Source organism: Nematostella vectensis, chromosome 3 (genome assembly GCF_932526225.1).
Source record: "Nematostella vectensis chromosome 3, jaNemVect1.1, whole genome shotgun sequence".
NCBI lineage: Eukaryota > Metazoa > Cnidaria > Anthozoa > Actiniaria > Edwardsiidae > Nematostella > Nematostella vectensis.
The window spans coordinates 17750244-17762982 of record NC_064036.1 but is presented as its reverse complement, the minus strand read 5'-3'; the positions used below and the strand labels follow the sequence as shown (position 1 = coordinate 17762982).

The 12739-nt window shown below is 46.9% G+C and overlaps 3 protein-coding genes across 3 annotated transcripts; all 3 read right to left on the bottom strand.

Moving 5' to 3' along the window:
- Nucleotides 1-3700: 3700 nt before the first annotated feature.
- Nucleotides 3701-5182, bottom strand: LOC116614214 (uncharacterized protein K02A2.6). The gene has a single exon (XM_048724476.1). The coding sequence runs from the start codon at nt 5180-5182 to the stop codon at nt 3701-3703; it is 1482 nt and encodes a 493-aa protein (XP_048580433.1).
- Nucleotides 5183-5675: 493 nt separating this feature from the next.
- LOC125561193 lies at nt 5676-9308 on the bottom strand. Its single transcript, XM_048724856.1, has 2 exons — nt 8527-9308; nt 5676-8448 (listed from the first exon to the last, which is right to left on the bottom strand). The coding sequence occupies exon 2, from the start codon at nt 8364-8366 to the stop codon at nt 6633-6635; it is 1734 nt and encodes a 577-aa protein (XP_048580813.1). The 5' UTR covers nt 8367-8448; nt 8527-9308; the 3' UTR covers nt 5676-6632.
- A 131-nt stretch (nt 9309-9439) lies between these two features.
- Nucleotides 9440-12627, bottom strand: LOC116614194 (leucine-rich repeat-containing protein 40-like). Its single transcript, XM_032374936.2, has one exon. It carries the CDS (start codon nt 12012-12014, stop codon nt 9651-9653), a length of 2364 nt encoding a protein of 787 aa, XP_032230827.1. The 5' UTR covers nt 12015-12627; the 3' UTR covers nt 9440-9650.
- Nucleotides 12628-12739: the final 112 nt, after the last annotated feature.

The following is a 12739-nucleotide window of genomic DNA, read 5'->3' as shown; positions in this document are numbered from 1 at the left end:
ATTCGTATAACAAAAGCACCTAAAGCCCATCGATATAACAAAAGCACCTGAAGGCCATTGATATAACAAAAGCATCTGAAGGTCATCGATATAACAAAATCACCTGAAGGTTATCGATATAACAAAAGCACCTGAAGGCCATCCAAATAACAAAAGCACCTGAAGGCCATCGATATAACAAAGCACCTGGTCATCGATAAAACAAACGCACCTAAAGGTCACCCGTATAACAAAAGCACCTGATGGTCATCGATATAACAAAAGCACCTGAAGGTCATCGATATAATAAAAGCACCTGAAGGTCATTCGTATAACAAAAGCACCTGAAGCCCATCGATATAACAAAAACACCTGATGGCCATCGATATAACAAAAGCACCTGAAGGCCATCGATATAACGAAAACACTTGAAGGTCATCGATATAACAAAAACACCCGAAGGCCATCGATATAACACAAGCACCTCAAGGCCATCGATATAACAAAAGCAAATGAAGGTCATCGATATAACAAAATCACTTTGAGGTCATCCATATAACAAAAGCACCTGAATGTCATCGATAAACAAAAGCACTTTGAGGTCATCCATATAACAAAAGCACCTGAATGTCATCGATAAACAAAAGCACTTGGAGGTCATCCATATAACAAAAGCACCTGAAGGCCATCCGTAAAACAAAAGCACCTGAAGGTCATCCATATAACAAAAGCAGCTGAAGGTCATCAATATAACAAAAGCACCTGAAGGTCATCGATATAACAAAAGCACCTGAAGGTCATCCGCATAACAAAAGCACCTGAAGGTCATCAATATAACAAAAGCACCTGAAGGTAATCGATATAACAAAAGCACCTGAAGGTCATCCATATAACAAAAGCACCTGAAGGCCATCCATATAACAAAAGCACCTGAAGGCCATCGATATAACTAAAACACTTGAAGGTCATCGATATAACAAAAGCACCAGAAGCTCATCGATATAACAAATGCACCTGAAAGCCATCCATATAACAAAAGCACCTGAAGGCCATCTATATAACAAAAGCACCTGAAGGCCATCGATATCACAAAAGCACCTGAAGGTCATCGATATAATAAAGCAGCTGAAGGTCATCGATATAACAAAGCACCTGAAGGTCATCGATATAACAAAGCACCTAAAGGCCTTCTATATAACAAAAGCACCTGAAGGCCATCGATATAACAAAGCACCTGAAGGTCATCGATATAACAAAAGCACCTGAAGGTCATCCATATAACAAAAGCAACTGAAGGTCATCCATATAACAAAAGCACCTAAAGGCCATCGATATAACAAAAAACACCTGAAGACCATCGATATAACAAACGCACCTGAAGGTCATCTATATAACTAAAGCACCTGAAGGCCATCGATATATCAATAGCACCTGAAGGTCATCCAAATAACAAAAGCACCTGAAGGCCATCCATATAACAAAAGTACCTGAAGGCCATCGATATAACGAAAACACTTGAAGGTCATCGATATAACAAAAGCACCCGAAGGTCATCGATATAACAAAAGCACCTGAAGGTCATCGATATAACGAAAACACTTGAAGGTCATCGATATAACAAAAGCACCTGAAGGTCATCGATATAACAAAAGCACCTGAAGATCATTGATATAACAAAAGCACCTGAAGATCATCGAGATAACAAAACCACCTGAAGGTCATTCGTATAACAAAAGCACCTGAAGCCAATCGATATAACAAAAGCACCTGAAGGCCATCGATATCACAAAAGCACCTGAAGGTCATCGATATAACATAAGCACCTAAGGTCATCGATATAACAAAAGCACCTGAAGGTCATCGATATAACAAAAGCACTCGAGGGCCATCGATATAACAAAAGCACCTGAAGGTCATCGATGTAACAAAAGCACTTGGAGGTCATCCATATAACAAAAGCAATTGAAGGTCATCTATATAACAAAAGCACCTGAAGGTCATCAATATAACAAAAGCACCTGAAGGTCATCCATATAACAAAATCACCTGAAAGCCATCCATATAACAAAAGCACCTGAAGGCCATCTATATAACAAAAGCACCTGAAGGCCATCGTTATAACAAAAGCAGCTAAATGTCATCGATATAACAAAGCACCTGAAGGCCATCGATATAACAAAGCACCTGAAGGTCATCGATATAACAAAAGCACCTGAAGGTCATCCATATAACAAAAGCAACTGAAGGTCATCGATATAACAAAAGCACCTGAAGGTCATCCATATAACAAAAGCAACTGAAGGTCATCAATAAAACAAAAGCGCCTGAAGGTCATCCATATAACAAAATCACCTGAAGGCCATCCATATAACAAAAGCACCTGAAGGCCATCGATATAACAAAAGCACCTGAAGGCCATCGTTATAACAAAAGCAGCTGAATGTCATCGATATAACAAAAGCAACTGAAGGTCATCGATATAACAAAAGTACCTGAAGGTCATCAATATAACAAAAGCACCTGAAGGTCATCCATGTAACAAAAGCACCTGAAGGTCTTCAATATAACAAAAGCACCTGAAGGTCATCCATGTAACAAAAGCACCTGAAGGCCATCTATATAACAAAAGCACCTGAAGGCCATCGATATAACAAAAGCACCTGAAGGTCATCGATATGACAAAAGGACCTGAAGGCCATCGAGTTACTCAAAACTCAACTCAAACTTTACTGCCCGAGGGAGGGGGGACTCTCCAGAATAGTCAGGGGCGATCGTTCCTTTTTTAGGGTTTAACATTTTGACTGCCATCCCTTAGGGGGTGTCGACGGATTTTTTCGAATTTACAATCTCTTAGGGTACAAAATTCGCCCTTTAGTGGATGTTCAACGTTTTTTCCCCATCTTGCTATCTCATAGGGTTAAAAATGCTTTCAACCACACACAATTTGTTATCTCTTAGGGGTAAGAATTTCTGTTGACCACGCCCACCCATCCCTCAGGTTTAAAATCGCGGATTTTGCCGACGATCACCCCCGTCTGTTTTTATCGGAGTCCCCCCCCCCCTCCTAGGATGCACTTCTTGGTTTTTGTGTAATGCACAACTCCATTCGCACCCTATGGTTGGTCAATAAGCGAGAGTCTCGCTCGAAAACTTATACAACACTCCGACAATAGATATAGATATTATTTAATGGCTAAAAGTGGGATTTACTAAATTGGGGTAACTTTGATCTATGCTGTCCACAGGCTTCCCACCCGCGTCAGTGAAGAATTTCTATGGACATACGAAATCACGCAAATAAACATCTATTAGTTATATCTTCATGCTCTTATTCATGAAATAAACTTAGTTGGGATGTATACGTTTGTGGTGTTTTTTTTTCTTCCCAAGAAGATGAATTTTACGAGTTTAGAGCGTGAAGAAAACTCCTCGATTGTAGATTGTTTATGGTCTTTAATCACAAACGATGATACGATTCTACAATACAAACCGATAATACCTAATACAAACAATTGGCTAATCATCTAAGGTAACAAACTTACGATAAGAGTCAGTGTGTCTCTGTATCTCGGAGCATAACGAATGACCGTGATCCAAGATGGCCGACCGAGGAGACCTGTCAGCGGTCTTCTTGAGCCATCGGATCGGTCAGAGGTAGTCCCTTCATCCCCCCAGTCCGAGGACCAATGTCACAATGATGGTGGGGCATAGGGGTGAGGACTCATTCGGTCCATGTCCCTGTCTCAGGTTCAAACTGTTTGGGTCGTCGTATGGTGCGACGGGGGCGTGCCGCTGCGTTGGGTGGGGATGGCAGAGTCATCGCTTCAGCAGCGTCAGGTTCTTCAGGCGATACTTGTAGTGCTAGGGCGGCTGTGGCGAGGTCAGGGGTGGGAACACCTGGTGTGGTGGCTGGTGTCGCCGTCCTATTAGTATGGTGACATGTTTGAGAGGGCGGGGATGGGGCGGCTGGAGCCATTGATGGCGTCTTTGCTGGGGCCCCTGACGGCGCCTGTGGTATGGTTGGTAAGGCTGGTGTGTACGCACGTAGGAAGCGGCGGTTTCGTAGTGTTACGCGTCCGGAGCCATCTACCTTCACACGGTATTGATCGTGTCCTGCTGCTTCGACGACTACCCCTGATCTGTCCCACTTGTTCGGGTTAGGGCCCTGCTGGTTCTGCAGGAAGACTCTTGTGCCGATGGCGAGGGGGCGGAGGGGTCGCGCGTGCTCTCTGAGGGACTCTGTTGTGCGGGAGATCCGCGTTCGGAGTGCGTCCTCCTTCGCCGCCCATGCCTGACGCCAGAGGGGTCGTATGTGGGGGTTGGAGAACTTATCCAGGCGGTTGACAAATGCGAGTGTGTCCCTCAGGGGGCGCCCAAAAATGATCTGGGCCGGTGATAAACTGCAGTCCTGGTAGGGTGTGTTCAGCAGCTGTAGGATGGCTCTCAGGAATCGGTCCTGGTCAAGGCTTCCCGTGGGACCAGTGTTGGATAGCAGTAGACGCTTTGCAGTTTTAACTGCCACCTCGGCCCTGCCGTTGGACTGTGGGAAGCTGACTGAAGACAGACGTTGTTTGACGTCCCAGGTGCGTAGGAAGTCCTCCGTAGCCTTGGCGGTGAACTCTGGGCCTCCGTCACTCGAGAGCTCCTCGGGTACGCCGAACGTGGCGAAGAAGGTGCGGAGGTGGCGAATTAATCCTGTGCTTCCTGCAAGGTTGGTTGTGGCTGGGGAACTTAAGACTTCTACCCAGCCAGAGAGGCGATCTCCTACGACGAGGTAATGGTAACCTTTGTAGTCGAAGAAGTCGGCGAACACTGCTTCGAACGGGGTTGATGGTGGCGCAGTGGGAAGAGGGGGGGTTCTGGCCTGTGACGGCGCGTTCCTGTTACAGTCGTGGCATTTCTCCCTGGTGACACGTATGTCATTCGACATGCCAGGCCAGTATACGATGGACCGGGCCCGCTGTTCCATCGATGAGGTTCCTTGGTGAGCGGCGTGCAGGCTGTGGAGTACCCGCTGACGTACGGACGGGGGGACCACCACTCGATCTTGGTACATGAGGACGCCCTCCTCCTGGTAAATGGATTCGTAAATGGGTCCAAGGTTTGCCAGGGTGGGGTCATCTTTGTTAAGTTGGGTTTCCTGCGCGAGGAGGGTCCAGGAGATGGCGCCTAGCTCTTGGGCAGTGTCCCGTATGGCGGTCATTAGCGCAATCTCTGCGGCGTCAGGGGGATTCGCCGAGCATAGGGGGGCTTTCTCTTCCGTGTTTGACTAGGATGGGTGTCTAGATGTGGCATCTGCTGCGTAGTTTCTTTTTCCGGGCAGGTGGTGTATCTCGAAACGCCATGGTAGGGTGCGCTGCTTGAGGCGGAAGAGTCGCGAGTTCGAGATTTCATCCAGGGTGCGATCGCCGAAGATCAGGGGTTTGTGGTCGGTGATGATCACAAGGTTGTCGCACCCTTGTGTAAAGTAGCGGGTCTGTTCCAGTCCCCAAGCGACGGCGAGGGCCTCTCCCTCGATGGCAGCGTAGCGTTGTTCGGCGGGCGACAGGAAGCGGGAGCCGGCGAGGGTGATTCCCCATCCCCCGGGACAGCAGTCGGGCATGCCGGAGGAGCAACTGCAGTGCTGCTGTAGTAAAAAGTATCCGATCCCTCGCTAAAATCTCCACTCCCTCGCGGATGGCTTTGACAATTTTTTCTTTGGAGGCTTGAAATGCTTCTTCGAGCTCGGATGACCATAAGAACTTGTGGCGGGGACTCAGGAATGGCTTAAAGGGTGCCATCAGATCGCGGAGTTGCGCGTAATTGGACACTTGGTTCACCAGGCCAAACCAGCTTCTGATGTCTGTCGTGCTAGTTGGGGTGGGAAATTCTCTGATGGCGTCGAGGTATTTCGGGAGTGGCTCAATGGTGTGGTCTGAGACGTGGAATCCCGCGAAGTCCACGCTCCTCCCGGCGAACTGAAATTTGTCGGGATTGAGGACTATCCCAGCCTGTCCGACGCGAGTGAGGAATTCGATGGTCCTCCACCAGTGTTGTTCCAGGTCATGGTCGTAGTGCACCGTGTCGTCAACGCATCGTTCTTTGCGCTCAAATTCAGCTAGGATGGCGTCGAACCTCCGATTGTATCCATCCCCCGAGGAGAGGAAGCCTTGGGGTGCCCGTGTGTAGCGCCAGCGGCCAAATGGAGTGATAAAGGTGGTCAGGTGGCGGTCTGATGAGCGTAAGGGTACGCTGTGGTAACCGTTCCATGCGTCGGTCACGGTCTTCCATGTGTCGTTGGGAATGCGCCGCGCGAGTTGAAACGGTGATTCCGTCGCATACGTCTCGCGTTGGCAGTACTTGTTGAGTGGTGAGAGGTCCACTGTGCGGCGAGGTGATCCATCGTGCTTCCGTGTGACTACCATTCTGTGGCACCACGTGACTGGTTCGCCATAGGGGACTCGCTCTACCACGCCAAAGGGCTTCATCACGGAGGAGGTCTTCGTACACGCGTTTTTGCCAGTGGAGGGGTATATTGGCCGGTGTGTGGCAGGCAGTGGGTTTGGCGGTGGGGTCCACGTGGATCTCTACGGGCGGGCCCTCCATGCAAGGGAGTGCTCGATGAGGGCAGGTATTAAGCGTGGACGAGGCGTATCTGTTCAGGAGCCAGGCTTTCATCTTAGTGTTGTTCGCTGGTGTGCAGGGGAACGGCAGCTCTGAAGGGGGCGTGGTGGGGTTGTCTCACGCTGGGGGCACGAACATGTGACGTCATGTTCAGAGGCAGGTTTGGTACATCCTTCGTTGACGATGCGAGCGGCATTGGTGGTTGGCGAGGTGTAGTTGGGGCGGGTTTTATTTTGTGAGGCGGGTCGTCGCTCGTTAGAGGCCTTTGTGACGTCATCAGGGCGTGGGAAACAGTGCGGCAGGAGGTCTAGGTTCAGAAGCGAGTCGTAAGAAAGGTACATATCTCGTACCGAGCTGCTCACGTACACCATGGAGAATGACGTCGTGGATTGTCCACTGTAGGATGTTGCGCTGAGTTTGGCGAAGAACGCCCCTTCTATGGATATGGGCGAGTTATTAGCCGCCGTTAGGCTAGGTCTGATGGGTTGGAGCTCTTCTCTCGAGAAGCCACATGCTAAGAAGTCCGCCAGGGACCATAGGTCGGATTGTCCTCCTGTTTCTGCTATGGCAGACACGGCGGCGTGTATGTCGGGGGTGGTGTCGGCGGTTTCCTTCCGATGTCTGCCCTTTCGTGCGAGCGAGATTGTGATTGGTACCCTGGGGTGATCCCTGAAGCGGGCTCGCTTCCATTCTCCCTTGGAGAAGATGTGGTGGTCTAGACGTACGGGCCGCTTGGCCGTGGTGGCGTGTGTGGTGGGGCGGGTATCTTGTTTCGTCTCACCGTGGAGGGATGATATCTGAGCAATCGGCTCTGCTTGGTTGGCATGGACCGTCGGGGCCTGGGGCGAGCGTTGTTGAGGCTGTCGCTGTGGGCGTCTTGATCGCCGGTTCACCCTATGACAGTCGATGCACAGCTGGTGCGGTTTTTTGTTCCATCCGCGAGTTCCTTCGGTAAACAGCTTGAATGTCTTTTGACATCCGGGGCATGTTGCTTCTTTCGCCTGATCCGCTTGAGGGGGGCTTGAGGCAGGGTGCGGTGAGTTTGTTTTCTGTCTCTGGAAGGATGAGACGGCGGATAATGAGGGGGAAGGGGGCAGGGCGTTGCGTGCCATTTCCTTACTCTCTACTACGGCGATGACTTGATTTATCGGCTTCTCCAGGATACCGTCAATGCCCAGGACTTCCCTCCGAATCTCGTTATCGTATAGTCCGTTAATGATGACGTCACGGATTACGTGGTCTGTGTAGTCGACGGGACGACTACATGAGCACTTCGCGTTGTAGGCGCAGGTTTCGGCTTTGCCTCTTACTTTGGCCGTGAAGGACCTGAATGACTCGTCTCGCTCTTGTCGCATCTGGAGGAGTTCAGTGCGGAGCACACAGGTAGCAATGGGGATAATGGCGAGGGATCGCATGGCTTCCATCAGTTGGGTTAGTGACTCGTTTGCAGCATTGGGGTTAGCCTTGAGGATGCTGTCTCCCAGCTCAGTGCCAGCGCACTGGAAAAACTGTGATGGGGCTGAATTTTCGTCAATCCCAGAGCCTGCCCGGAACACTTTCCATCTTCGTGTAAAGATGTTCCACTCTTCCATTGTTACGCCGACGTCAATCTTCGGCCGGTCTAGTTTTGGCCCTTTGGGAGCTGTGTTGGCTGGTAGGCGCCCGGTTTGAGCTTCATTTCTGTGGACCAGGTTGTGGTTGGCCAATAGGGCAATTGCCACAGCCTCGGACGCGCCGGTGGTCTTGAACTCACAGTCGGGTACAGTGCATTCGATGACAACCATGGCGGCGAATCAATCGTATCATGAAGAAAACTCCTCGATTGTAGATTGTTTATGGTCTTTAATCACAAACGATGATACGATTCTACAATACAAACCGATATACAAACGTATGAATACCTAATACAAACAATTGGCTAATCATCTAAGGTAACAAACTTACGAATAAGAGTCAGTGTGTCTCTGTATCTCGGAGCATAACGAATGACCGTGATCCAAGATGGCCGACCGGGGAGACCTGTCAGCGGTCTTCTTGAGCCATCGGATAGGTCAGAGGTAGTCCCTTCAGAGCGATATAAGTTTGTCCCGAATTTTGGGTCGATACTATTAAGTATGTTAATGAGACAAGGGTGGTACCTTAATTTTTTGGTTTGGATCGGGTATTCGTACCAAGACGCAGGGGCCTAAAATGGTGTGGTAGTGAAGTGGGTGTAATTATATAGCATGGTGATGTAGGAGGTGATGGTGAAGAATGGCTACTAAGATAATGCATATTGGAGATGGTGTAATGTAATTACACTGAAAAGGTGGATGGGCTAAACGAGTGGTTGAAATGTGGGGCTGCAAAACAGGCTGTGGTAGTGTGTGGTGGGTAGGTGAAAAAAAGATGATTAGGAAAATTGCGGTGTGGTATGAAGATGGCTAGTGGCTGTAGTGGTGGGGGGAAAATAAACAGAATGAAATAGAGAAGGGACAAAGAGAGGTCTAGGGTGGTGTGGGGCTACGCTGTCTATGCAAATTACATTGCGAGGATCCCATTTGACCAGCCGCTATGTCCCGATCATCGACGGAAAGCTAAAATTGACATTCAAAAAATCATTTCCCGCAGGTTTTTAGGCGGATTGCTAAAAAACTCGATTCGGGGATAGTTCCACCCCTCACCCACCCTGTACCGATGTGATTCGTACTGCTTAAAATCTGGTAGTCAGAATTAAGTTGCCAGCCTTGTCTCATTAACAAACTTAGTATCGACTCAAAATCCGAGACAAACTTATATCGCTCTAAACTCGTAAAATTTAAAAATGGATCCATTTACATCCCAACTAATGTTAATTTAATAAATAGGAGCATGAAGATATGACTCATAGATGTTTATTTGCGTGAATTTGTATGTCCTTAGAAATCCTTCACTGACGCGGGTGGGAAGCCTGTGTGCAGCCTCGGTCAAATTTCCCAACCTCGGTCAACGATCAACTATCTTTTGAAAAAAGTGATAACAATTTCCTTTTTAAAAATTCGCAGGTAATATCATTACTGGTAAGATCTGTCCATCCCTTAGCTTTTGCCTCATAAGATTTGAAGGTTTGAAATCCTGCAAACGTCTCTAGGAATCTTCACTGCTCGGTCAACACACAGCTTTCTGAGTTCTCGAAGGTCTGCCAGTGATACTGGCACTTCATCAAGCGGGTTGCTTTCCGCGCGCAGTATTTCCAAACGCTCCATTTTGCCGATACTTTTTGGTAAAGCAGTGATTTTATTGGATGAAATATCCAGCTCTACTAACGTCGACATGTCTCCAATACTGGCACGTACAAAATCAGGAAGAGACGAAATCTTATTTATACTCAAATCCAGCTCCCGGAGAGGAAGTTTGCAGATTGACTCGGGAACAATCTCAAGATTATTCGCACTGAAGAACAAAGTTTTAAGATTTTTCAAAAGGTGGAAATCATAAGGTAATTCCTGGATGTTGTTTTTATTCAAGTTTAGTTCCACAAGATTGCGAAGAAGCCTTATCTCGTCAGAGAGAGACGTTATATTGTTAGAAGAAATATTAAGTATTTCCAGGCTCTGGATACCATATACTTGCGCAGGAACCGAATCCAAAGCATTCTCTTGAAGATAAAGAACCTGGAGTTTTTCCAGTTTGGTGATTGATGGAGGCAGCTTTCGTATCTTATTACGCCCCAGAAATAATTCCTTAAGGTTTACAAGTTCTTTTATACTATCAGGAAGCTCACGAATGCTGTTTCCACTGAGAATTAAAACTTCCAAAGACGTCAGTTTACTTATTTCACCAGGGAAACAAACAAGGTCGTTGTTTTCCATAGAGAGGTACGCGAGGCAGTGAAAGCTAGCGAACCAGTCAGGAAGTACTCTTAGCTTATTATCCTTAAGGTACAGAATCCGTAGGTGATTCAGGAGCTTGAAGCTTTCAGGTAAAGCTCGTAAGTTGTTGGAGTTAAGGTGCAATACACGAAGCCTACTTAGTTGTGACACCTCTTCTGGAAACTGCCTGATCTCGTTGTAGTCCATGATTAAAATATTCAGATTATCGAGTTCGCAGAGCTCTAGTGGAAAACACTTTAGGTTCTGCAGGCTCAAGTTCATGGCAAGCAATCCGGCGATATTCTCTACTGGCGGCAAAAGAGCAGCAATTGTCGCAGGGTGACCGTGCTCGTTTAACTTGACTGACTCTCTTCTTTCACGCGAACTACCATTGGAAGACTTCTTTTTATTGTTTGGTTCCTGACCCTCAGTCAATGAGACTTGCCAGCCCCGCCATGTATATCTCTTGTTCTTAGATTTTGTTATTGTCATGCTAGCATTAGGCTTTTGGCTCGATAAAAGACCTGCTTTCCGGTGCTCGCCTACTAAAGCACGCCATTTCGTTGAAGGTTTTGCAGCCTCTGTACCTTTGAGCCTGAGTTTTGAAACCGTTCTGTGCATGCGTCGAGAGGCGCCCGGGCTTACATCCACCGACCCGATATACTCGATATTACCATTAGCACGAAAAACCTCGTCATCGTGCTCATGCAATGCCTCTTCACCATGCCGAGGCTCATCAAGATTTATTTCTGAGAAAACTGCGTTGACGTTCTTGTCTTTGGGGTGTGTGGCACGCTTCGAGGTACTCTTTTTGTGATCTTGAACATTCTCATTCTCCAGACCAAGAAGTAAATTACCCGCGTTGTTATTTATATCCAGGATGTAAAGTCCCGTTAAAAACTCGTGAAGTTTTTTTGGAAGGCTCATTAATCGATTATCGTCTAAATAAAGTTCTCTCAGATTTTCTAGCGCATTAAGATCTGCCGGCAAAGCACCGATTTCGTTATCACTCAATATAAGCACTTGAAGTTTTTCTAGCTTCGTGACAACTTCTGGTACGATTTTCAGCTCATTTGCTTCAAGATTTAGATAGCAAAGTCCATTCATATCAGCCAGGCTAGAGGGAAGATTCGTTATCTGGTTATTTTGCAAGTTTAGCCATCGTAGCCTAGTAAGATGGCCCGAGCTATACGGTAGCGTACGAATGAAGTTATTTGCAAGATCCAAAACTTCCAATTGGACAAGTGTGCAAACTTGCGCTGGAAGAAACTCGAGGAAATCATTCCGTAAATAAAGCTCTGTCAAGAAACGCAACATGAAAAATCTGTAAGGAAAGTTTGTGATGTGATTTCCCGATAGATTCAACACTTGTAATTGCGTCAACTCCAAGATTTGTTCAGGGAAGTATTGTAGTTTCATGCCATGGAGATCCAGAGCGAGTTTTCCGTTCTGTCGCTCAACGTTAGGTAGAGCAACTGGAAGTCGTGCATCCTGCAAATCTACAGGCCAATCAGGGGTGATGCTAGATTTGGCGTATTCATCATCGGGATAATAACTTCCTTTACGTCGTTTGAAGCAATAACAAGCAGTGCAAAGGCGCATTGTTTAAAGATTTTCAGTGAAATTAGCATTAGTATTCAACCATTTGACTTGCAAATGTGACTCTGGTGTTACTGTGACAGCTTTTGACAGAAATTCTTTGCACATTTCTTGGGCTCCGATAGCAACGGCGCCCCTCATCTCACTATTCAGAGAGCGTAGATGAGAAAAAGTGGAAAAATTAGAAGAGCTACATGTTGAAGTTAAACAGACATATACGGACGCCTTAGCTGGACGCAAATCACCTATTTGTTGAAACCCGCTAGCCAATCAGATGGGCGCATTTGCAGGTAGTTGTGTAACAGGTTGGTTGTGACGTCACACTGCTCATTTCGATAGCTGGCTGACAGTATAGAAAACTAATTTTATTCTAATTTTTTTTTTTCAGATTATCTTAGCCTCTTTTTTATTCTTATTTGATATATCCTTGGGGTACCGCGAATTGTTTTTAAAAGATGTTTTTTCGATACAACTCATAAAGCACGTTGAAAGGACAAAATAAATCCAAATTCTTTGATTTGTAAAAGGCAAGTTGTTCGCGCCTTATAGCCTACAAGAAGTAACCGATTTTCCTAAGCGTTACTGTTATTTTGTGTTAATAATTTCAACACTTACGCAGATGAATTCTGAACAGATCTAAGCGGCGTCACTAATAACCATAACGTGTAATCTATCGCCCCAAATTATGCATGATCTCAATACGTATTTCCCCGGCTCTGAGTACACAT